Source organism: Leguminivora glycinivorella, chromosome 13 (assembly GCF_023078275.1).
Source record: "Leguminivora glycinivorella isolate SPB_JAAS2020 chromosome 13, LegGlyc_1.1, whole genome shotgun sequence".
Lineage (NCBI taxonomy): Eukaryota > Metazoa > Arthropoda > Insecta > Lepidoptera > Tortricidae > Leguminivora > Leguminivora glycinivorella.
In genome coordinates, this window is record NC_062983.1 from 8,533,615 (window position 1) to 8,558,526 (window position 24,912).

At 38.4% G+C, this 24,912-nt stretch overlaps 4 protein-coding genes across 4 annotated transcripts in view; 1 reads left to right on the forward strand and 3 right to left on the reverse strand.

Annotated features, from left to right (window-relative positions):
• The window catches only part of LOC125232532 (b(0,+)-type amino acid transporter 1-like), a 39,362-nt gene that overhangs the window by 611 nt on the left and 13,839 nt on the right, over positions 1-24,912 (reverse strand). Inside the window, exons 2-8 of the mRNA XM_048138237.1 lie at positions 9,648-9,892; positions 8,355-8,624; positions 3,114-3,239; positions 2,483-2,627; positions 1,226-1,453; positions 972-1,068; positions 164-485 (exon numbers count right to left, since the gene is read on the reverse strand). Of these exons, the coding sequence (XP_047994194.1) occupies positions 164-485; positions 972-1,068; positions 1,226-1,453; positions 2,483-2,627; positions 3,114-3,239; positions 8,355-8,624; positions 9,648-9,879 (1,420 nt within the window). The 5' untranslated portion in view covers positions 9,880-9,892. The remainder of the gene's footprint in view (positions 1-163; positions 486-971; positions 1,069-1,225; positions 1,454-2,482; positions 2,628-3,113; positions 3,240-8,354; positions 8,625-9,647; positions 9,893-24,912) is intronic.
• Positions 4,461-7,973, reverse strand: LOC125232533. The gene is made up of 5 exons (XM_048138238.1): positions 7,790-7,973; positions 6,047-6,115; positions 5,618-5,950; positions 5,191-5,374; positions 4,461-4,854 (listed from the first exon to the last, which is right to left on the reverse strand). The coding sequence occupies exons 3-5, from the start codon at positions 5,947-5,949 to the stop codon at positions 4,708-4,710; spliced, it is 663 nt and encodes a 220-aa protein (XP_047994195.1). The 5' UTR covers position 5,950; positions 6,047-6,115; positions 7,790-7,973; the 3' UTR covers positions 4,461-4,707.
• On the forward strand, positions 11,901-14,786 carry LOC125232711 (putative nuclease HARBI1). The gene is made up of 6 exons (XM_048138471.1): positions 11,901-12,021; positions 12,145-12,275; positions 12,416-12,614; positions 13,560-13,612; positions 14,095-14,250; positions 14,657-14,786. Exons 1-6 carry the CDS (start codon positions 11,932-11,934, stop codon positions 14,784-14,786), a joined length of 759 nt encoding a protein of 252 aa, XP_047994428.1. The 5' UTR covers positions 11,901-11,931.
• On the reverse strand, positions 15,426-18,155 carry LOC125232534. The gene is made up of 4 exons (XM_048138239.1): positions 18,012-18,155; positions 17,695-17,883; positions 15,780-16,007; positions 15,426-15,554 (listed from the first exon to the last, which is right to left on the reverse strand). The coding sequence occupies exons 1-4, from the start codon at positions 18,147-18,149 to the stop codon at positions 15,474-15,476; spliced, it is 636 nt and encodes a 211-aa protein (XP_047994196.1). The 5' UTR covers positions 18,150-18,155; the 3' UTR covers positions 15,426-15,473.

Genomic DNA, 24,912 nt, shown 5'->3' on the forward strand with positions numbered 1-24,912 from the left:
GAACATTATATTATAGGTAGTTACCTATAATATAATGTTCTTAACTATTCTCGGGACATCAAGACTACAGCGGGTATGGATAGTCTCTATATTAAATTATGTAAGTTGTAAAAAGTTTGCATTCTACTTTAAGGTGATGCTTCATACAGGCGTCAATGCTTACCTAAAATAGTTTTCGGCGTTTTCTTATAATACACAAAAAGCGTGTAAACAATAAATCCAATGACTATAAAGCCTATGGCCATCAAATATTTAACCGACGGGTCGTGTACGATTGGCAACACTGACAAGAATATCGCCACTAGCAACACGAAGCAAGGCACCACGGTGGGTACTTTGTATGGCCTTTCCTTATCCGGCTGCGTTTTTCTTAGAACTAGCAGTGCTACCATTCCGAGTCCGTAGAAAAACCAGAGGAACCAACTGGCAAACTCTATGAGAGTTTGGATGTTGCCAATGCTGATAAATATTGCTGTCAGCAGTGCCTGTAACAAAAGTTAAATGTTTAGTGAAATGACGTGAATTAGCAGGATTAAATGGAAGTAAAAGTGCTGCCATGTTTAATCATTTTATCATTTCTTCGTGTTTTTTTACTTCAAACATGTGACGAGATTACGAAGAAAACCATTGAAGTGGCGCCATGTGACAGATCATTTAAATTTAATTATTTTTATATCACACTGTGTATGTTACTGCAGACGCTTATGACATTCTGAATTCAGAACCACAAAAATTATTTAAATTTAAATTGTGATAATGATTATTTATGATTTGCTGAAGCTATTACGGCTCAGCCACGACATTGGTCTAAGCGCGACAGCGGTGAGCGGCGGCCATACATTGGAGCGAGATACAGCGATAGGACTTTTCATTCGCACGTATGGCTGCCGCTCACCGCTGTCGCGCTTAGACCAATGCCGTGGCTGAGCCGTTCGGTATAATTGGAACTGTATAAAAATATGCAAACTAACCTGAAAAGCTACCGCTGGAGCTGGTGTCAGTCTTTTCATATTTACATACGAAAATACTTCTAACATATGTCCACCTTTAGCTGCTGTATAACATACCCTGCAACCAAACACAATAATCATTCCAATTTACGTATATACTATGAAAAGATAATATTGTCAGTAGAAAAGCATCCCTACATTTTTTAATTTGTTCACCTCTTTTACTGACAGAGCGGGCTTACCAGAGTATGTCTATTTTTTTTACTATTTCTTACCTGGTCACACCGAATTGAACACTCATAGCACATCCGAACGTAGCAATAGCCACACCAAGCGGTATCAAAAAGCTGGCAGGGCCCAGCACGCGATTGCCAAACTCGACGGCCACGGCGGGCACACTAGTCATGTCCTCGAAGTTTAGAACCGTCATGTAGGCTACGTTCATGAACACGTAGAGGCCTGTGATCAGGGGAACCGCTATGGATATACTGAGGGGGACGTTTCTGGAAAATAAAATGTTTTTAGTTAGTACATGACATGATGTTTTTTTCATTTTTTTGGGATCGAAGTTCAGGATTCGAGTAGGTATCTATTTGATAGATAGATAAAAACTTTATTAAACATGTAAAATCGGGTAACTCACGTGAAATTGTCTGCGTCGGGATACCAACGGCATCGCGCGTGCTCAACGAAAATGCTCCTCGTTACGGAGCGAAACATGTCGAGCTACCTTCGACAATTTCACGTAAGTTATACCCGATTTTATATGTTATTTAATATGTCAGTGTCTCACGGTAGCTATTTAGATAAAAACTTTATTTGAATGCTGCACTAACACACTATTTTATTCTACGATGGCCCTAAATATCACTACGTGACGCGGAGAATCCATATGACAGTTTCCTCAAAGCATTTTTATATAGATAAGACTTGGTTACAAAACGTTCATGCTAGTCTAGTGATACTCAACCTGCGGCAGGTTACATGCTGTCCATCGTATCTCCATCATGCGCGGATCCAGGGGGGGGTGGGTCATGGGGGTCATGACCCCCCTGGAGCCTAAGTTGGCCATACAAATAGACCACGTGACCCCCCTGGGGCCCCGGGCCTTTACCACGTGACCCCCCCCTGGGCACGAAGCTGGATCCGCGCTTGCGTATCTCTGTGGCCCTGGTATTCATTCTTGCTGACTGAATTATCTAAGCAAATGTCGGGTCACCACTGTCACCAGGCAGAACCGTCTTAAATGGCCCTCATAAAAAGGTTAACACATTCACTACCAGGAAAAAAATGGCGCACTACGTCTGAAACCGGTCGCAATCTATAACCGCCAGCTTGTGGCGACAACCACCGCACCTGGAAGTTCACGAGTGCAAACCAGACAGGCAAAGCAAAGCATGACCCTATCGAATTTACGTCTACTGCGATAGGGACGGCCTGATGTTTTATCATTTATCGCGCGGCCATACTTGCCTGCCAGCTAGGTGCTCGGTTACGAAAGTGTTAAATTTATAAATACAGAGTAAACCTACACAGCAGGGTTGATGATCTCCTCCGTAACGACGGTGACGCTGTTCCAACCGTCATAGGCCCACAAACCCGAATACAGAGCGAGCGCTATCCCGCCCGGGTTGGTCGTGCTGCCTTCGAAACCTTTGTTGAGGTTCGCGGTGTTGCCTGTAAAAAAAAGTAAAAGCGGGTAAGTACGGTCACGGACTTTAATTGTTGATCCACTTCTAGCTCATTTTGTACTGGACACGTCATAGCTTAACTATGAAATAACAAAGTTATTGTGGCCTCTAAACCCGTGTCCGTGAGTGAGACTTCCGCTTGTAACTTTCAGCTTTGAGAAATGGGAAGAGTCCCGTGTGCTTTAAGAGTAATAAGGTACTTTCTATCAGAAATTTGAACAGGATCTTTGGTAAGAGATCTTAATTTGCAATAAGCATAAGTACTCTAAGATGGAGATGTCATGCCACGTATTCGCTACGTGCATACGGGTGCTTTTCCATTATAAATTGTATGGTGGTGTCATATTAATTCTAACGGCCGCTGTGTGTGGTCAGATCCCAGCATCTCCATCATAAATCTGTCTGTAGTCTGACTAGTATGTTCTGAGTAATAATAAATTTTCTTGGTTAAAAAAAAGTGGTACCTTCTTACCTCTAGCTATCTCATATATCCCGCCTCCTATGACGACGAGGCATGCGAACACCTTACACACTCCGAACACATTCTGCACCTTCACGAACAGCTTCACACTCGTTATGTTGATGTACGTCATCACAACTGAAACATTCTTACTTTATCAATCATCACACTGTTATGTAACAGTAACACGATGCAGATGTAGTACGAAAAGATTTGCCTTACGGCCCAGCCACGACATTGGTCTAAGCGCGACAGCGGTGAGCGGCAGCCATACGTGCGAATGAAAAGTCCCATCGCTGTGTCTCGCTCCAATGTATGGCCGCCGCTCACCGCTGTCGCGCTTAGACCAATGTCGTGGCTGAGCCGTTAGTATTGTTGCGGAAACGTACGAACGTGTCGTGCTATTTCAATCAGTCTCAGTACAAGATGTACTGACATTGACTGAAATAGCATGACAAATACGAACGTTTCCGGAAAAATACGAAGGAAACCCTTTTCGCACTACATTTGTAGGTACCGAGGAGTCATTTGAAGTCAGAGGTTATATAACATTTATCGTCTATGAATTAATTTTTAGGGTTCCGTACCTCAAAATGGAAAAACGGGACCCTTATAGAATCACTCGTGCGTCTGCCACAGCCAATTTTCTCCTAAACGACTAAACCAACTTGAAATTTGGTAGGTACACAATACACATACCTATGTAAACTTGTGACTGAAAGACAGACATGTAACTTAAAATAACAATTTTTTTAAAGTTTTTTTTTATTTAACACTTTCGCAACCAAGAACCCGCCTGGTGGGCACTCGTAAATTTTTTTCAGATGCTGGAGTACCCGCTGGGCGGGTTCTCGCTGTACAAGCGGTCGATGATAAATTACGACCAGTTTCTGACGTAGTGAGACATTTTTGGTAGCCAATGTGTTAACAAAAAAGACTATGTGGCCAACAGAGACGACGGCCTAGCCTAGGAATCCAGAATCAAGGGCGCCTAAGCAAAAAAAAACGTAAATAAAACAAAAATGTGCTTTCGAGGCCTTTTATTACTGTTATAATAAAACATTATTCAGAGTATATAACTATGAGACAATTGTAGTTTATTTAATAACTAAACATATTTAGTCTGCTGTAAACAATAAAAAAATAGCATGCTAACCTTGTCTGGGTTAGCTTGCTATATGTTTTTTATTGTTTACAGCTCCAGCTGGGTTATTTCACCCTTTTGCTGACAATATGACGCAGGCATAGGACTGTCAGTGATTATATGAAGGCACTTGCCCTATGTGTAGGGTAGGGACTAATTGACTGACTTTATTATATAAGTCTGTCAATTATTTTATTATTATATAAGTCAGTCAATTAGTCCCTACCCTACACATAGGGCAAGTGCCTTCATATAATCACTGACAGTCCTATGCCTGCGTCATATTGTCAGCAAAAGGGTGAAATAACCCAGCTGGAGCTGTAAACAATAAAAAACATATAGCAAGCTAACCCAGACAAGGTTAGCATGCTATTTTTTTATTGTTTACAGCAGACTAAATATGTTTGGGAACCCTTGTCATAATCATGAAATCAAGAATATAATCTACCTATACTCAAAAGTCTAAAAAGCTAATTTGACCTCCATTTTGTTGTATGGGTTGGCAGATGTAATGTTCTTGTCTTTAAGCAATTCCATCAGATTATAGTTCTCTGGAGTCACCTGGATGTAGCCACTGGAAGTCTGATCCATTTTTTCTTTCATCAGTTCCTGAAAGAAAGAAAATGTTTCGTATAGCTAAAAGTGCTAGAACTTATATATGTATTGTTTTTGACAAGTTTAATGCTTAATTTGGCACAAAGCTTGTGGTTGTGGATTCAACTCTTTGGCACTAAATAGTACTAAATATTGCTACGAAAAATATGAAACAAAAAAGAGATTCAAATATGTTGTACGCCCTGTCATACACTGCCAGAATAAGCTAAGTTTTGGGAACATGTACCTTTGTTACATTTCTCATTCCACAAAGCTGTTTGATCTTCATGGTAGAAGTCTTTGTTTGTTCAAATAAAATAAATAAATATGCTAATATAAAGTTAATCATACTGCTAAAACTCCCATAATGGCATCAGAAGCCCCAGGGAAGAGTGAATGTATGAGACCATGCAGCTCTGTCTTCATGGTGCGGAAGCGTTGCTTGGCGTGCTGCAGATGGTCGGGCTGCACAGCGCGCCTTCCTGCCCATGGCCGCGACTTGGCTTCTTGGACTATCTTGATACTTGCTTTCAATCTAAAAAAATGTTTCAATAATTCAACAGCTGTGTTATATGACGGATAAACAATACACAATCTAAATTAATGTAATTAGGCAGCCTACAATTGTTTTAATAAGCACACAATCACCACTATTGTACTAATTTGTTTAATTTATTTAATGTTTCATCATCTTTTTCAAAACATCCACTGAAATTGGGTACACCAAATTAACGTAATCTTAATTTAAAAAGTCCTAATTATGTATCCAGAAACTCACCTGTTATTTTCATTGTAAACGTCTTGGACTGCGCCAGCAGTAAATGCTGTAAGCTCTTCCACTTGTATTATTTTGTCTTTAAGTTCAGTCAAAAATGTGCTAGTGTTCACATTACTATCAGTAATAATTGGCGTTTCTTCGTTCTGGATGTGCTTAGCCAGACTTTCAATGCTACACAACATCTTTTCGTTAACATTGTGGGAATTGATTGTCCTTATGTCCAGAGGTTCGTTGTTGTCTATAATGTAACATAACTCTTTGCATTGTGATTGTAACGCTTTTATTTCATTGCTCAATAGTTGACACGTCTGTTCGTTGGTCTCGTTAGACATTCTGTAAGATATTATAAACATAGTAGACAAAGCATAACAAAAAATAATAACATAAAGTTATAAAAGGCATTTCAAATAAAAGTAAACTGTAACTTACTTTGTAATGTAACCAATTCAAAATGAGTAATATAGGATTCTTGGAATTCGCACAAAACACGTTTAATACCTTTGAGTAATTATGTTAACTAGAGAGGGCACGTCAACTTGATTTTGTGTAACAACACTTAGAGCCGATCGGCACAACCGCGCTTAGTCTGTGCCGAACGGCTGTGGTAGATTGACGTATCGCAATGAAAAATATTTCGTCTAAATAATGCCGTCATGTGTAGTGAGGTACTGTACAAACTGCTCAGGAAAATCTAACAAAAGCCAAGGAGTGACTTTTCATACGTAGGTTTACTGCATTTTTGTTTAAACACGCTTACTTTTTTAAAAATGTATCAATATAAACTCATGCCGAAGCGCCATGTTGCGGCGGCCATGTTTCGTTGAAACCAAAGAGTAAAAAATGCAACAAAAGCAGACGTGACAATATCGCAAGTTAGTTCAAGTTTCCTATCATACGTTAAATTATATATATTTATCGACGCAAAAAAGGTTATTTAATTATTATTGTCAGAATTTCACAGTTTTCCGACATGTCGGTCTAACAGATTCTCAATACGAGTGTCGAATTTCATGTTAGTATGTAAATGTAAGTGCAGTAGGCACCTAACCTGCCTGAATAAATTTGGGTAGGTAGACGGTCAAGCAAATTATGAGAGTATAAAAACGCGTGAAATTCAAATTTTCTATGGGACGATAAACCCGCGCCCATACATACATGGATGTAGATAAAGTTATGTATGGGACTATATTCATCATTCGCCTGCCCTTATCCCATTTATTTGGGGTCGGCGCAGCATGTCTTCCGCTTCCATACCTCCCTATCATCCGTCATTTCATCATTCACTTGCTTTCGCTTCATATCATCTCTCACGCAATCCATCCACCTTTTCCTCGGTTTTCCTCTCCCGTAACTTCCTTCCACACTCATTCGCAATGCCTTTCTCGTCACATGACTTTCATCCCTTCGCATCACATGCCCATACCATGCCAGACGATTAGCTCTTACTTTTTCTACTATCGGTGCAACTTTCAGGCTTCCTCTTATATGTATGGGACTATATTATATAGGCATTAAAACACTCATGTTATCTTATTAACACAACAAAAACAACACTCATGTTTTAATGCCTACCATTATGCAAATGTCACATAAATAGCTAATATCCAGTTGCGGCTACGTGTACACATGTACGCTCAGTCCGTATGCAGCTTTCTATGTGGGCATTTAAAAAATTGGTACTCACAGAGTTGTAAAAAAAAAGTTAAATCACTGCCAGTTTTGCAACGATAATTAAGCATGGAATTTCAATAAAAACATCGTGTTTGTTTTAATTATCTAAATTATACTAAGCTATAATCTAAATTCAGAACGTGAAAAAGTTTAGTTTTAAATACAGATTTCAAGCTTGATTGTCGTTACAAAACTAACAGCGTTTTATGTTTTTTGTTAACAGCTCACGCTAAATTGAGAGTCATGAATTAAAAAATTGACCATGTAAACCCATGTCACTTCTATACTACGACTTCTAATCTATGCACTCTATGCAGAGCTCATCATCGCGACCGAAAGGTCGTAAGCGCCGAGTTAAATCGTAGCGCTTGCGACGTTACGGAAGCAGGCCATTGGTTCACACCCCGCCCCCTCACCCCGCCTTCAGCTTACAGGCTGTGACACGTTCGTTGTTTGCTATAGCTCCTCTATACGAAGTAATAATTACTCAATGTTTAATACCAGCGTAATAGATTATTTTAACACAAAGCTAAGTTGCGACGAGAAGTCGTTCGGTGGCGTAGCGTCGGTTCGCGTTTGAATGTTGACAGTTGACATTGACAGTACTAGTGATGTGGAGATATAGTGGGTAAGAAAAATAATCGATAGTTTTTAGGAATCGATTTTTTTTGTATACATAAAGGATATAGTTTTAAGGAATATTTTCGAACCAGGCAAATAAAAATATTTGTAAAAAGTCTTAATTACCTACGCTGTCTACCAATCGCATGATTAAATACCCGACTGCACCATTATTAGATAATATTTTCAGTACAGATGGTGCTTTTTTTACGCACTAGTGCGAGAAGTGGTTCATTTCTTGTCAGGTCGAAACTTCGGAGGGCCATCTGTACTGAAAAACGTCGTTCAATCAACAACAATCCCTTCGGTCGTGTTTTAATTTATCGCCACTCGTTTCGAACTTCCTTTTTTCCGCACTTGTATCGTAAAGTACTGTTTCGTGGAATGAAGGTGGCTATTATTATATGTATAGTAATTAGAATATAAATTAAATTGAAATACTTACATAAAGCTGACAGGGATGCCAGCTTAATGGCTTGAGCTCGACTTTCAGCCGGTATATCAATTGAAAATGGTTGAATGGCGTACGCAGCAAATGTCATAACAATAATTGCAACTTCTGCTGGTCTTAAAATCATGACATATATCCATGCGCAAGTAAATGCTGGGAGAGGCCCCCAAAATTTATGACATTTGCTAAATGCTTCTTGGAAGTATGCATACTCTGCACCGGATTTGTTAACTACCGTTCCTAATTCTGCGAATGATAATGCTCCTGAAAACAAAAAGGAATAAAAATATTATTATTATAGCAATTACATCAACTCAGAAAACTATGACATGTTTTTGACGTGATAACGTCTAATAACTCGTTACTACGGGCTGCAGGCACGAAAAAGATGACGTCATTGTCCCGTTCCTCAAGGCCACCAAGCAAGAGCAAGTGGTTTGTGTATGGACGGTTGGGGTATAAGCAAAAGGGGCCCGATTTTAGGACTTAGAAAATTTTTGTTAAAAATTTTCATTTATTATTTTTGAGTGTTTGTAATTTAAAAACATGAAAGATTGCATTAAAATAAGCATCTTTTATAGAATGAAGTTGCTTGAAAAACCTACTTATTTAGGAGTTAGAGCAGTACGAAGTTGCGAATTTTCCCATAGTATTTACTAAGGCGCAAGAGACTTAAAAAATTTACGATGATTTTTTTTACCAATATAACCTATGTTAATATTGATAAATCATATAGAACACGTTTAAATAAGGATGTTTTGTTATATAAACTTTTTCTTTTCCATTAATATTTACTGAGATATTAGGGTTCTAAGATTAGTAAATGGCACTAGCACTTTAATAAAATTAACGCGTGTCTCGCAAACGGTCTAGGATACAAAATGACAGGTTCGTTAGGTATCTTCAAACGGCCGAAGGCCAAACTGCACAGAATAGGAGCCCCTTAGTAATGCTACGGGAAAATTTTGCAACTTTGCACCACTCTAACTCCTAAATTAGTAGGTTTTTAAAAAAACTTTAATTTATAAAAGATGCATATTTTAATGCATTCTTTCAAATAAGAACCGTGAAAAAACCGTGAAAAAAGTCCCAGAATCGGGCCCCTTTTGCTATACTCTGACCGCCCCTGTCTATACTACTGTAATGTTTGACGTTATCACGTTAAATTACCGTCCGTAAACTGACTTTACAGACAACCAATTTTTTTTTTTATTTATTTACAATGAAATGTTTTTTTTAATTTGCCACATTTATGAGGTCATGTTTTGACGAAATATCTTTTCTTACCTAATAAAGATATAATTCCGGACACCGTCCAGATAATTAGGCACAATGCAACTGAGCCTGACTCTTTCAATGCTGACGCTGGAGATACAAATATTCCTGAACCGATCATGACCCCTAATATTAAATTAACTGCTGAAAATAGTCCTAGTTCCCGTTTTAACTTCACAGTGCTGCCTGCAACACTGGCAATTCCATTTCCATTCTCAAGTTTTAAGGATCCTTTTTCTGCCATTTTGTTCTATATACTGAAACAAAAAAAGTTAGGATTAAAAATGTTAATAATTATGTATAAATGTCTTCATACAACAACGGATTTTTTTTTCCTGGAAAGATTTACTAGACTTTACGTATTGTGGTTTCTTTGGTATGTATAAGGCAAAGGCAAAACTGTTCGCGTTTACTTATCATGATCACTGCTATTGCAACGACAACAACGTATACGGTACAATCTGCAACTTTTTTTTCCAGAAAATTGCACCTTACCCACCAACGTACAAGGTGCTATCTGCTACAAGAAAAAAATGCAGATAGCACCTTGTACGTTGTTGTCGTCTTGGTTTGTTGATACCAGGAAAATGTACCACGTGTACATAACGCGTGGATTTCATGTTTCTGTTTTATTATTTTAACCCTAGTTGCCATAATAGTTTTAAATAGGTACGGTACCTATGTTGATATAATACAAGTGCAAGATATTAATACCTAACAGTATCAAGGTCTAATACGTTGTTAAGTCATAATTTAATTAATTAACAATTAGGTACTCGTTGTATTACTCACACCAATTAGCACGATGGCATTTCGGGGACCTACCTTGCTTGTACTACATATACTTATGATTTTTTAATCCAATTTGTTGATGATTGTTCGTCAAGTCATATCATCTCATAAAATGCCAATAAAATACAAGTAAATACAAGTAATATTTGATCTGTAAATTTGTTTCCGGTAATAAGTAAAATTTTCAGGTAGGTATGATGTGACTGATGAACTAATGCATTTGGACTGAAGCCACTTGGAGTAATTCGGATTTAACGACCGTTTATTTATACCTATAGACGTATTTGCATATACAACCACCACAATGTAAAACCGTTCACCCTATTAACTTGTCGGATAGGTATGTATGAACAACTAATGTGATTTATTTCTAATATACTGATTTGATAGGTGGATATCAAGGAACAAAGCACATTTTTTAGTAAGTAATCACTAATAAACTTTACACAGGGCCAGTGTGTTTTAAGGTGCTGTACCTTTTTTTGTCGATTCGTCCGTCCATCTATCTGCCAAGACCTTAAATCTGGAAGGCGTGAAGGTATTGAGTTAACCTATTTACAAAAATCATCATCCGCTTTAGGTAGTGAAAAAAAAAATCAAATACTGTGTTCTTTCTTGCTTTAACAGGAAAAATCAATAAAAATAAATAAGTGAAAGTATTTGTACAGAACCCTAGGCGGTCGAGTCCGAATCGTAACTGGCCGGGTTTTTTATAAAACGAACTAATTGCTACATTTGTACAGAAACAATGGGGGTTACTTACGGATATTAGCGATAAAACAACAACATCCATTTAAGGCTGCCACACACCGCAAAGCGGGACGGGAGCGGGACGGGCGCGGGTCGCTAGCGCCGCGGTAGGCGCGCGTGACACGCGCGCTGGCTGCGCGGTGAGGCACACACTGACAATGCCCGAATGTCGGCGCGACGGACCCCCCCCGCGCACGTCCCGCTCCGCTCACGACCTGCACCTCTAGCATAACTTGCCGCGACAGCCGCGAGAAGTGACAGATCGGCGCGACTTCATGCCTTGTGGCGGGGTTGCAGCACAACTTGCGCGTGAGAGCCGCGACAATGTCGCGGTCAAACATCACTGTCAATAAATGACAACCGATCGCGACTTTGAACGTAATTCGTAGCATAACTGCCTAAATTTGATACAAAATGTTCTCGCGCTTTATGTCAGACGGCGAGACGAAGTCTATGCGACTTGAAGACCGCGACTTATGGAAATGAGAATAATTTTCGTACGCAAAATAGCTCAATATTGTGAAAAAGTAAGTTAAAAATTGTTATATTTATATAAATAATATTTATTTACAACAAATTTTTAAAAATAAACCGAAAAATGTTGAAAAACTTTAGTTAAGTATATATTTTCAGAATGGCTTTGTTTTTCATCCTTAATGAAGAAAGGCGGGCAAGGAGAATACAACGGACTCGTCTGAGGGATTTAGCTAACCCCTTCGAGCTCCCGGCACAAGAGTTCTTTCATAATTACCGAATGAACAAGCCCATGGCTTTGTACTTGTGCCGGGAGTTGGAAGGTGCGTTGGCTCCCCGACAGTCGCATGGACTCCCTGTCCACATAAAGGTATGTTTGGTATACTTGCTTATAATATAGCTACGAGACTGTTACTACGGACACATTATAAATTTGATTCATTCATAATAAAGTACGAGTATATAATTCTCATAGCAATTTCAACCACCGTAGGTGCTGGTAGCGGTCAAATTTATGGCCGGTGGGAGCTATCAGCGAGAGGTTGGACAAGACCATACGCTGTGCGTTGCACAGAGAACGGCCTCTAAATACCTGACCCAGGTGATAGCCGCTATAAATAGAAGGTATGATAAAACATTTAAATATAAAATTTCACAATGTCCCCAATATATCTTTAAGTAAAATTTATTATTAAAATCTTGTATAGGTGTAAATATGAATTTTAAAATTTGCATAGGCTTAATTGAAACCAATTTGTTTTCAGCCTCAAACCCAAATGGATTACGTTCCCGGGTAACGAGAGGGAAAGAAGAGACGTCGCGGCAGCATTTGAAGCGAAATATGGCTTACCAGATCTTCTGGGAACGCTGGACTGCACGCACGTCTCCATCTTTCCCCCTCCGCGTCCGCACGGCCTGCAGTACATCAACCGCAAAGGAAAGCATACAATCAACGTGCAGTTGGTGAGTTGCTTGTCAAAAATAACCAACTAGATAAAAATGTCTAGTATTCGACGTACGAGTACAATGTGCGTTATATTTTCATCACACTTGCTCAACGATTGCATGCAGGCATAGCGGGTGTTAAACTCCTACAGAAAAAGCTTTTTCCCCTCACTAGCTCGGAAACACGTGTTTTGTCCTTTAATACCAGTGAGTAAAAACGCATTTTATTCACTAGTGAGTAAAGTAGTTTGACCTTGAATAAAGTCAAATTAACTGCTTTAAAATTGATAAAAGTAGTTGAATCTAGTAATAAAGATGATTTACCACCTGTGAAACTACTGGAAGCAGTGATAAACGCAGTTTTTGCGTTGTAGTTTCCTCGCTATATTAGTGAGGGGAAAAGTTTTGTGTTACACTCGGGTGCAAATGTATTTTACTTCTCGTGTGTTAAAAAACTCGCCAGTTCAGGATTCTATTCTCGAACCACTCGCTTCGCTCGTCTTCAACTATAGAATCCTTTCACTTGCTCGTTTTTCAATTCCACACTCGGCGTTAAAATACAACTTTGCCCCCTTGTATAACAAATAACTATTTCGACTTGTTAAGGTTCTCTTGATACCTACTTTAATAACGAATGAGAAAGTAGAATTTTATACACAAGACAGCAAAGTAATTTCATACAAATTTTAACTTGGTGTTCTAAGGTCGCTAGTAGAACTGAATGATAATTTACAACCATAAATATTTCGTCGAGTTGGTGTGGTAAAAAATCTGTATTTCACTTGGTAACAAAACGTGAAACCCTCGCAACTTTAAGATTGTATTGCAGTGTGATGAAAAACATTGTGTGTCACTCGAGCCGTAACATTTTCAATATTTATGAGCCATAAACATTACTATTAGGTAGGTATAGTTAGTTATAATTTTATAAAATACATATCGTAACAAGCTTTTAAATTTTAGATTGCTGATGTAAACTGCAGGCTGCTGCACGTAAATGCGCAGTACCCGGGAAGGTCCATGACCAATTTATTTTTAACCATTCTGTGGTTAAAAATGAAATGCGCCGTTTGTACGACCTAAGAATCGGGTCTTATTACCTGCTGGGTAAGTTTATTATATGGACTGTTGGGGACAATTGGAGAGACTTGCCACCTCCAAATCTTATTCGTTTTAGTATTATTACATCGGGGACCTTTTACATCCCTAATTTTATTTTTGTTATTAACTACAGAGACAATAGGTACATCTCCATTTTTTTATTTGAAGATTATTATAAATGTAAAGTTTACCGGTATTGGCTGATTTGGCTGTTGTATTTATATCTGAATATTTTTCATGTAATGTAAACATATATTTCATGTATTGTGCCTATTGACCTGTAAAAGCGCACTTGTGACCTTACTTGCGGAGTTTGTATGTTGTATTTATGTGTTAAGATTATATAAAAGTATGCTTATTCAGTAAGTACCTATTTAATATGATTGCATAATTTCAGGAGATTCAGGTTATGGATTGGAGCCATGGCTTATGACTCCAATACTCCACGCTGCGCCGGGGTCTGCGGAGGAGCGCTACACGACATGGCACTGCAGTGTCCGCAACACCATCGAGCGGACCAACGGCTATTTAAAAGGGACACTGCGATGCCTTGGTTTGGACCGCTCCCTCCACTATAGCCCTGAAAAATCGTGCCGGCTTATTTATGCTTGCTGCACGATCTATAATATTATGAAACACTTTAGGTAATACATAGAAATTGAAACGAAATTTTGCGAACCATATTCGATCTGAATAGGCTGCCTGGGTGATGGGTGCGTGGTTTGCTGTCTCTTCGACTCTGTTCAATGGCCATTGCTCGATAGCGGTTTTCCTATAGGAATCGCAGTGACCCAATAGTTGGAAAGCAATAAGTTCAAAGCAATGTAGCGATGTATTTGTGGAGTGATAGATGTAGAAACACAGCAATTTCAAATTTTAAGATAACTTACAAAAATAAGAGAAAGTTCTCTTTCATTAATTGAATCAATTTACATTCACTTTAAATGTATTATTTCTAGGGTGGAAATGGGCGAAGTCGATGCAGAGTTACCCGTCGACCACCACAGGCCGGAGCCTATACCTCAGGCGGCCTTATATCAGGCTGCCGTGCTAAAACGGGGACAAATCATTAATACTTACTTTAATTGACATTTCGAATTATATTTTTATATATTTTTATATTATTGTTTCAATTCATAATTACTGACGTAGTGCTTGACGTACCTATCTACTACCAATGCTATGCGTGTTTTTGACTTTGTTCCTCTAAACTACGTTAATACAACCTCTAGCTATGTACTTACTCTATCAATAGAAAAACGTACTTTGTTAAAATATCGCATCATCATAAAATATTCGAGTCCTAGATTTACGTAAGCGTTTCGCATACGAATTTGACGGAGTTTGAGGATAACTGCCTCAGAATCTTAGACGTTGAGCGCTATCTATGGAAAGAAATATCAGAGCCAACGTACACATTTGCAACTCGCTGGCCAACTTTATTGCCACATGCTCCAATGAGTGTTTAAAAGCAAGTTCGGCCTGGCCATCCACATTAGAGTATATGCTAGAAAACGCCTGGAAAGTTTATTTAGGGTCGCCATCGTCTAAAACGATGAGGACTAGGCATTTACGAAACAATAAGACGAAACAGTTTGAAACAAAATTGAAAATGTCTCATCTTATTTTATATCTATAATTTGTTAATTTAATTTTGAACTATTCGCTGCGAACAAACCAATCGAATATATACATAACAATATTATATTTGAATAAAACTTTCTGGAGGTTTATTATTACAATTACAATTTATTAATTAATAAAATACAATTTAAATCAAAATTTAAGGTGGTGTAAAGGGCCCATAGTGCGACGTCTCTGTCGCCTAGAGGCGGAGCGTAATTCACTCGCTATCTCCTGCAAAAGAAAAATATTTGTAAAGGAAGCTAGATTGAAATCTATTATTTTACTTTCGTGGTTACATTTATGGATAGGATAGATACAGAATATATATTATGTAGGTCATCATCCTTCTTGCGTTCCGGGCATCGGCCTCGGCTTACAGCATATATGTAGGTATTGCTATTTAATTGTTACTTCGGTCTCTTTTATTGTATATTGGAAACATAATTTTGCACAAACCATTAGTTGTGCATTAGTGGCCCTTTGGGCAGCCACAAATGCCGCAGAATGCTGCTGCTGTTCAGGGCGTTTAGTGCGCCGCTGGGCAGTCGGTATGGGCGCGGGGTTTGGACACTTTGGACGTGAAGCGCGGACCGGAAGCCTCGCTGGAAGCAGGGGGGCCACAACAACAGCTTCAGCGTCAGCTTGTTCTTGCGAACCTCCTACCTCCAGTTCTCCAGTATGAATCTAATTAACACGGGAAAATGATGATTAACTTACATAGTACTTATATTTTTGATAACTTATAAAGTAAGTAAATGTAAAAGTCGCAGCCAAATTAGTGCTTCAAATTGGAAAACGAATAAAAACGGTCTGTTTACTTCCGTACATCATGCTGCCAACTTGAATATCGAAGTACCTATACCTATCTATGAGTTTAAAAATATAAAAATGTTGTTGCCAACCAATTTAATCGTTAATTACCTATCATATGCCGCTGTACAGTGAAACGAGAGTACTTACAGCATCACTCGCTGTAGAAATTATAGGCAGTATTGATATTACTATTGATTTCACATTATTAAGTGCCTATAAAAATCGAAATAAGATGTCATATATTAAAGAAACAAACACACACCTGTTATTTCGATTTTTAATTTATATATAGTAGTGTGACTACATAAAAAACACAAATCAAAATATTTGTTAAAATAATTTGATTTGTTCCCATAGTTGCGTATACAGTACTGGACAAAATTCTTCATACACCGACATATAAAATAAACTTTCTATCATAATTTCTTTACCCTTAAACTTAACATCACAGTTGTATTGGAAAACTTTTAACTAATTTCATGGCGTACAACATACAGACAATAACATATCAATGATCATACAATTATTTTTTTACATGAGTATAAATATAAATATCAGTACTTTTGGCTCTGGACGAATTTGATCATACAGTAATTAAAATACAAATGAAATGCAATGTAGTAGTGTGTATGACTGTCATCTGCTTTAGATACCGCTGATTGTCTCGGAGGAACATTTTATGTTAGAAACTGAAAGTATTTATCTAACCCAAGCTTTTTCCTGTTTGTCTACTGAAGTAGGCAAAGTGGGTATAATTCAGAATGACATTTGATATTTTCTTTATTTTTCCAAAAACTTCCTTAAATTTTGGCTTGGATTGATTACATGAGACTATGTTAGCCATTCAAGCTATTCATTCCTATTAATTATAACAAACGCATGAGATATACATACTGGTATTATCTTTCAGCCATCGCCCGTCTGAATATATATGAAAAGATGACTGAAAGAAAATACTAGTATGTCTATTTCATGCGTTCCTTGTGATTCATAGGATTAAGTAGCTTCAATGGCTGACATAGTCTCATGTTATCAATCCTAGCCAAAATTTAAGGAAGTTTTTGGAAAAAAAAGAAAATATCAAATGTTATTCTGAATTATACCCACTTTGCCTACTTTAGTAGGCACACAGGAAAAAGCTTGGGTTAGATAAATACCTTCAGTTTGTACCTGAAAATGTTCCTCCGAGACAAGCAGCCATATCTAAAGCAGATGAAAGCCATACACACTAATACATTGCATTTCATTCGTATTTTAATTACTGTATGATCAAATTTGTTCAGAGCCAAAAGTACTAATATTTATATTTATACCCATGTAAAACAATAATTGTACAATCATTGATATATTGTTGTCTGTAAGTTGTATGCCATGAAATTAGCCAAAAGTTTTCAACACAAGTGATGTTAAGTTTAAGGGTAGAGAAATTATGATAGAAAGTTTATTTTTTTATGTCGGCGTATGAAGAATTTTGTCCAGTACTGTAAGTGCCTATAAAGTCAAATCTATTACATGCAAATATTTCAAATTAATCACGATTAAAAATTTTGATACTTACCCCTGCCGTACCAATCCCCGTCTCGTGCTCCACGCCAATGCCCGTGGCGCACTCCGACCCCATTGCGCCGAGTATTTTTTCGGTCGTGGTGCTGAGTTTGGGGACGACCTCCGCGTTCCCCGTTCTTTGAAACGAGAGGCGGAGGCGCCCCCCATCAGCACGAGCCTTTTTCTTTAAATCACGCCACGTCTGAAAAATATTATTAGGTAAATTTTATGTTCAAAATTCACTTTTGTGAAAAAAAGCTTAGGCAGGGAATAAACGACGGACTTGTGTGTAAGTAAGCACAAAGGTTTGTTCGATATACGTAAACTTACGTGCTTCCATTGGTCCACAGACTTGTCTGGGCCAAAATCCGCAAGCATTGTTTTTAATTGAGCCCACTCGTTCGCATTATGTTGTGGTCCGAGTGGGCCCCGAAACTCCCCCGCTGCAAATAGAGGGTTGGCGGCCATGTAGTCCACCAACTTCTCCATAGTTTTCTGCTTCGGGCGTTCGAGTGGTGCACGCGCGGGAAAACTAAATTTTGGATTTTTTGACCAAAAGCGGTCTTTTTAAAGGGTAATACCTGTTTTTGTCTGTGTTTTGTTATTATTGTATTGTATAATATTAGTTTTAGTGTTAATAGTGTAGTTATTTAAGTTATCGGGAGAAGACGGCAACTTCTCGGATGTGAGGCAGTTGCCCTCTTCTTTCCTCTCTCCAAAATGGAGTCAGATCAGTTTGACCCAGGGATCCTTGGGATTATTGTAAACCCGCCTTCACCGGCATGTCATATGGAGGTGGAAGAAACTCAGGCTGTCGTTTCGTTAGGTAAGATAATTAAATCATCCTCCTCTCCTAACATTACTCACACCAACAAGGACCATAGATCTAAAAAAAGGGATATGAAAACTATCATTTCTAACTCGGACGAACATGACGATTCATGTAAGATTCCTCGTACCGACCAACATCCGCCTTCTGAAATAGTTGCTCAGTCGAACATCCCAATTTCTTCTGATAGTGAGCCTGTTAGAGAAAACTCGGAAAAAAAATCTTCGGACAGATCTGTTCCTCAGTTTCAGACCAGAAACCTATACAATGACTCAGATAAAGGTCCATACATCGTGCATGTGGCTCGCGAGGCTTCGGAGGCGGACTCCGGTGCCTACATGCATCCGGTGAAATTTGGCCAATTTCTGTACACAAATGGCATATCTAACCTGAAGGATGGTGGAATTAAAAAAATTGGAAGAAATAGGCTGAGTGTAGAATTTTTATCCGCTGCCGGGGCTAATCAGTTTTTGTCGTGCTCATTGGCCAGTAATAATTGCAAGAAATTCATTCCTTCATACCACGTCACCAAAACGGGTATTGCACGTAACATCCCGACTGACTTATCGAACGAGGACCTACCAAATTTAATTTCCACTCCTTTCGGTTGTGGTAAGGTTGTAAAGGCGAGACGATTAAACTTTAAAAAAAGGAATCCTTCCGACAATTCCACTCAATGGGCCCCATCAGAAACTGTAGTTCTGACGTTTGACGGCCAAATTCTCCCGGACAAAGTGTTTTTATTCAGCTGTGCATTGGACGTGGTTCAATATTATTTCCCTACTGTGCAATGTTTCAAGTGTTGTCGCTTCGGCCATGTTCGGGCGCAATGCCGGTCTCGTCCTCGTTGTTCCAAATGTGCTCAGCCTCATGAAGGCAGTACCTGTTCGGCTGTCCCATCCTGCCTTAACTGCTTAGGTAAACATTGTGCTACGGACAAGGTTTGTTCCGAATTCATCAGGCAACAACAGATAAAAAGAATAATGGGAGATGAAAGTTTATCCTATCAGGAGGCGGATAGAAAGATTCCTAAAGCTCGCAGACCGTACAATGAAGCTGCTCAAACGAAGTCTTATAAAAAAACTGTTTTAATTCAAAAAAAAACTCCTGCCCTATCTAACCCTCATGGGTATGATGAGAAATCTCACAGGGCCTTAGTAGCAGACTACAATGCTCCTCAACCTGCTAATGGGGTTATGTTTAGGAATGGTCCATTTAGTAGCCAATGTTCTTCTCCAGTTGCACCAGCGCCGACTGAACTGTTTTCTTTGGTCCATATTTTACCTATGCTCTATTCGGTGATCTCGTCTCTTGTATCTACTCTTCAGCAAAATGCTATCTCTCTACCGTCCAACGTTGCCAGTAGTTTAAAGGATTTATCTCCCTTCCTTTCCAGTGGCCCTGTCTGTGGGCCTTATGAAAATGGCGGTCAATTTTATCCAGTGGAACATCAGGAGCATCAGTCGTAACAAGACTGATCTTCTGTATGTCATTCGGAAATACAATCCTGTCTGTTTAGCTATTTCTGAAACCTGGTTAAAACCTGATTCTCATTTTAACTGTCCAAATTATGTATGTCTAAGACAGGATAATCCAAAAGGTCACGATGGCTGTGCCCTTTTGATTCGGAAAGATATTGACTTCTCCCTCTTTAACATCCCATCTCACCCTTCTCTTTATATCGTTGCATGTAAAATTTTCAACTTTACAGTAATATCTGTATATATTCCTCACCCCTCTGCTACTATTATTAATGACTTTTGGTCTCTCTTGGATAATGTCCCTGGTCCTTATCTTATGTTAGGTGATTTCAATTGCCACCACTCTCTTTGGGGTTCTCATCTCACCAATGCATCAGGTCGAAAAATGCTCCAGTTTATGGACTCGTTTAATTTGTGTGTTCTAAACGATGGTCGTCCTACTCGACGCACCGCTCCGTCTCAGAATCCCTCAGCAGTTGACATCTCTATTTGTTCACCTTCCCTGTCTTCTTTCTTTCCTGGGATGTTCTGCCTTTTAGTTTTGGGAGTGACCACTTTCCTTTGCTTATTACTTATTCTTCTAGCTTCCAACCTCCTTCGGCTCCCCCTCCTCTTCAAAAGTTTAAGTTAGCCATGGCTGACTGGCCCCTTTTCTCTATTCTTACAGAAAATAAAATGAAGTCTTTGCCGCCTGTCTCTCGATCCAACTGTCTACATTGCTATAACCTTTTTGCCAGGTTTTATTGGATTCAGCTGAAGTGGCCATACCCCTCAAGAATGTTTCTTCTAATCGTCGCCCTTCTCCTCCCTGGTGGGATTCCGAGTGTACCTCTCTGGTTAAGGATAGAAAATCTGCAGAAAGGGCTTTCTCGTCTGAGATGACCATGGAAAATTATCTGAACTTAAAAAGGGTGCAAGCCAAAACTAAAAAAATACTGCTTTCGAAAAAAGAGATGGTTGGACAAAGTTCTGCGAATCTTTATCTCCAGCCACTCATCCTTCAGTTGTATGGCGCAGTATTAAATCTTTCAGAAATGCCTGCTCCTCGTCGTCTCCGCCCTCGTCCTTTTCTAACTGTCCTTCTTGGCTGTATGAATTTTCCGATAAACTGGCTCCTCCTTATGTGCCTAACTGGTCTGAACTTCCATCTAAGAATACTGAACTCCCTAATTATGATGACTTCTTATCTTCTCCTTTTCATCTTTCCGAATTACAACTTGTCATGGACTCCCTTTCTGATTCTTCTCCCGGCCCCGATGGTCTCTCATATTCCTTTTTAACCAGATCTAGTATGACGGCTGTCTCTTATTACTTAGATCTTATTAACACCTTCTTTAGCTCTGGACTTGTCCCCGACTCCTGGAAGGAACAATTTGTCATCCCGATTCCTAAACCCGGCAAGGACTCCAATCTTGGTTCATCTTACCGCCCTATTGCCCTTTCGTCCACTCTTTGTAAGATTATGGAGCATCTGTTGAAAAACCGTCTGGATTGGTTTTTGGAAAGTCGAGGTATTCTTCCTCGTTTCCAGTTTGGTTTTAGGAAGGGAAAAAGTATCACTGATAGTCACAGTATATTATCTACTGACATTCGGTTATCATTCTCTAGGGGTGAGTCTATGGCTGCAGTTTTTCTTGACATCTCATCCGCGTATGATAATGTTCTTCTATCTGTACTTAGAGATAAATTGTCCCAACTGAATATCTCTCCTAAGGTAGTCAATTTTATTTGTAATTTGCTGATGTTCAGAATTATCAACGTGAGATGGCAGGGTGAAGTTAAGGCTGTACGTCACACATGGAAAGGCCTACCTCAGGGCTCAGTCCTGAGCCCGATTCTTTTTAATATTTATTCGTTTGACCTTGATAAGTCGGTAAATTGGGCTTGCAGATTGTTACAATATGCAGATGATGTAGTCCTCTACTGCTCAGATAAAAGTCCACTTCGTGCTGTGGAAATGGTTAATGGGGCTTTAGTATCATTAGGTTCATGGTTAAATATGCATGGTCTCTCCTTATCTTCAGCTAAAAGTTCGGCCATTGTGTTCTCTAGAAGTCTGATTACTCCAGCCTGTCGTTTTGTTTTTAATGAGGAGCCTATCCCCTTAGTAGATTCTGTTAAATTTCTTGGAGTGTTCTTTGATCGGAGATTTGTGGGCTCTTCTCATCTTTCTTATATAGCTAAAAAATGCGAAAGGAATATTAACATTCTTAAGGCCCTATCAGGTGCTTGGTGGGGAGCCCACCCATATTCTCAAAAATTGTTATATAACGCTTTAATCCGCAGCCTTTTAGATTTTGGTACTTTTATATTCGAACCCTGTAATAAATCAGCTCTCACTGTGCTAGAACGTATTCAAATGAGGGCTCTCAGAATTGTTACGGGTGCCATGAAGCCTTCCCCAAACAGAGCTATCCAGGTTGAATGTGTGGATCCTCCGTTGGATTTAAGACGGCAACTTCTTGCAGACCGCTTTTTATTTGGTATCTCTGCACTATCTTCTCATCCTCTTCTCCCAAAACTGCGTCTTCTTCAATTATATGGGTCAAGCAAAGCATACTGGCGTAATAAAGATCAACCCAATTTGGTTAATAGTCTAGTGAAAATAGCAGCTCTTAAACCCCCTATTATGAAATCTTCTACTCTACCTATTTATTCTGTTCCTTTCGAGGCTCTTACGCATGTACCCAAAGTCGTAACTAATATTGGCATAGATAAAGGGTCTCCTTCTGCTAATTCGACTTTCTCTAAGTTTGTTCACTCATACTATTCAGGTCATCGGCTCTTTTTTACTGATGCATCTAAATTATCGGATCAGGGTTGTGTAGGGGCAGCTTTTCTCATATCAAACTCGGATATCTTAGCAAAATTTAAACTTCCTCCTGAAGCGTCAGTATTTTCTGGTGAATGCTTGGCCCTCTTAAAAGCTCTAGAATATATCTTTGTCCATAAGTTGCCAAAATGCGTAATTTTTTCTGACTGTCTCAGTGCAATTCAGTCTATTATGTTACGCCCTTTCAAGAATTTCGCACGTAGCTATCTTATTTGTCAACTAAAAAACAAAATTTTTGAATGCCATTCTGCTGGCTTAGAGATAGTATTTGTTTGGATCCCTAGTCACTCGGGCATAGTAGGTAATGAGAAGGCGGACATAGCCGCCAAAGAAGCTGTTCTTGATGGGGATGACTCCTTTTTTAAAATATATTCGCCTGATATCCTGAACATCCCCTTCGAGTTCATGAAGAAAAAATGGGCTACCCGATGGACCCGTGCTAAGAAATGCTTCTTTTCTGAAATTCAGCCATCTATCCCATCCCGTCCATGGTTTTTCAAAAATAGATCTCTTTCTAAAAGACACACTAGCATTATTATTAGACTCAGATTAGGTCGTGTTTGTTCGTCCGAGCAATTACATAGTTTTAAAATGAAAGATTCTCCTATATGCGACTGTGGTACTGAAGTTGGTAATATTGATCATATTTTCTTTAACTGTCCGCTAAACAACAAATCTCCTGATCTTTATTCCTACCTTCCAAATATTAATGTACCTTTACCTACTAATATGTCTTCATTGTTGTACCTAACTAGTAATAATAAAGTGGTGTATGCTATAAGTAAATTTATGTCAAAAAACAATATTGTCCTTTAAAAGGCACCTTTTTTACTTAGTGTTGAACATAAATGTTTGTTTTTGTATTAAATTATAATAATATAATAATCAAAAGAATGTTTGTTTAGAATAAGTAATTTTTGTTTGTCATTTTCTTATATTGTTCTGCAGGTATTACCCAGTCTATCTTTTTGCTCTATGTTTATTTTCTATCCTCATGCCGTGTGAAGTTCGATACTCGTTTTTGGCAGAATTGTGCTTAACTGCGCGGTAGCCATAGACTAAAAAAGTGAAGTGAAGTGAAGTCGCGGTTGTATAAATCTTTCAATTAGCCACTTAGAGCAATGAATTGATGTCTCACAGTTCCTTTCATGTCATATCACAATTCCCATACGTACATTGGTGTAATTGTTTCCGCTTCATAAATTGTATGAAGTTTACCTACACGCAGTCTCCCTGGAATGTCCTTTACCCTGAGATATTTACAGATTTGGATCAGAGGATTGTTGCCCATGACTTTGTTAAGTCTGAAATCTAAGTATAGGAACTATATAGCTATAGGTAGTCTTCTAAACGTACCTATATTCACATTTAATGTTTTGCCGGTTTTTTATTCCTACTATGCCAAATAATAAATATTTAAACAACATTAAAAAAAATTGAATAGTTTCATGAATACTGTGCAATAATACTAATAATTTTTATAGTTACTTTCAATTAATAGTCCAGAAACAATTAAATTTTAACTCTAGTATTACTAGAACCATGATATTATTACTTTAATTTTTTTTATTAAAATCAATAAATATATTACTCTCAGGATGATTAATACTAAATATTGTATAAAAACGAAATTAAATTCCTAGGTACTTATATAAAATTGCAACACTATATTACATAAAAATCCGTTGTCTTATTTTTACTGTAATGTTATTATACTTAGACTCCCCACAGACAGTCTTAAAAATTCATAATCTTAAAAAAAACTTGTATGCAATCTGACAGTTCAAATCTGTCAGTGTCTTGTCAGTGTCAGTTTGAACTGTCAGATTGCATACAAGTTTTTTTTAAGATTATGAAAATTAAGACTCGTCTGTGGGGAAGCTTAGACTTGGGTTTCTTAATGTACCTACACGTGCATTTCATGGATACAATGACAAAGCACGCTGGGGTCTCAAGTAAATACATTTTTATAATCTTTTTATTTGGTATCGAAATACTACAAATATATGCGGTATAAAATACGTCATTTTCAGAGGCATGCATGACCTACTAGTTGTTATGACCCTAACGAATTAAAGATAATAAATA

Bases quoted from the DNA above. Each gene is read 5' to 3' on its own strand.
- LOC125232534 (XM_048138239.1), bottom strand. From the start codon at position 18,149: ATGGCCGCCAACCCTCTATTTGCAGCGGGGGAGTTTCGGGGCCCACTC. The intron at 17,884-18,011 runs GTAAGTTTACGT...AATATTTTTCAG, and splicing joins CTGTGGACCAATGGAAGCAC to ACGTGGCGTGATTTAAAGAA. The intron at 15,555-15,779 runs GTTTGTGCAAAA...TTTCTTTTGCAG, and splicing joins CCACTAATGCACAACTAATG to GAGATAGCGAGTGAATTACG.
- LOC125232711 (XM_048138471.1), top strand. From the start codon at position 11,932: ATGAACAAGCCCATGGCTTTGTACTTGTGCCGGGAGTTGGAAGGTGCG. The intron at 12,022-12,144 runs GTATGTTTGGTA...CAACCACCGTAG, and splicing joins GACTCCCTGTCCACATAAAG to GTGCTGGTAGCGGTCAAATT. The intron at 12,276-12,415 runs GTATGATAAAAC...ATTTGTTTTCAG, and splicing joins ATAGCCGCTATAAATAGAAG to CCTCAAACCCAAATGGATTA.
- LOC125232533 (XM_048138238.1), bottom strand. From the start codon at position 5,949: ATGTCTAACGAGACCAACGAACAGACGTGTCAACTATTGAGCAATGAA. The intron at 5,375-5,617 runs GTGAGTTTCTGG...ACATTTTTTTAG, and splicing joins GTTTACAATGAAAATAACAG to ATTGAAAGCAAGTATCAAGA. The intron at 4,855-5,190 runs GTATGATTAACT...TCTTTCTTTCAG, and splicing joins CCATTATGGGAGTTTTAGCA to GAACTGATGAAAGAAAAAAT.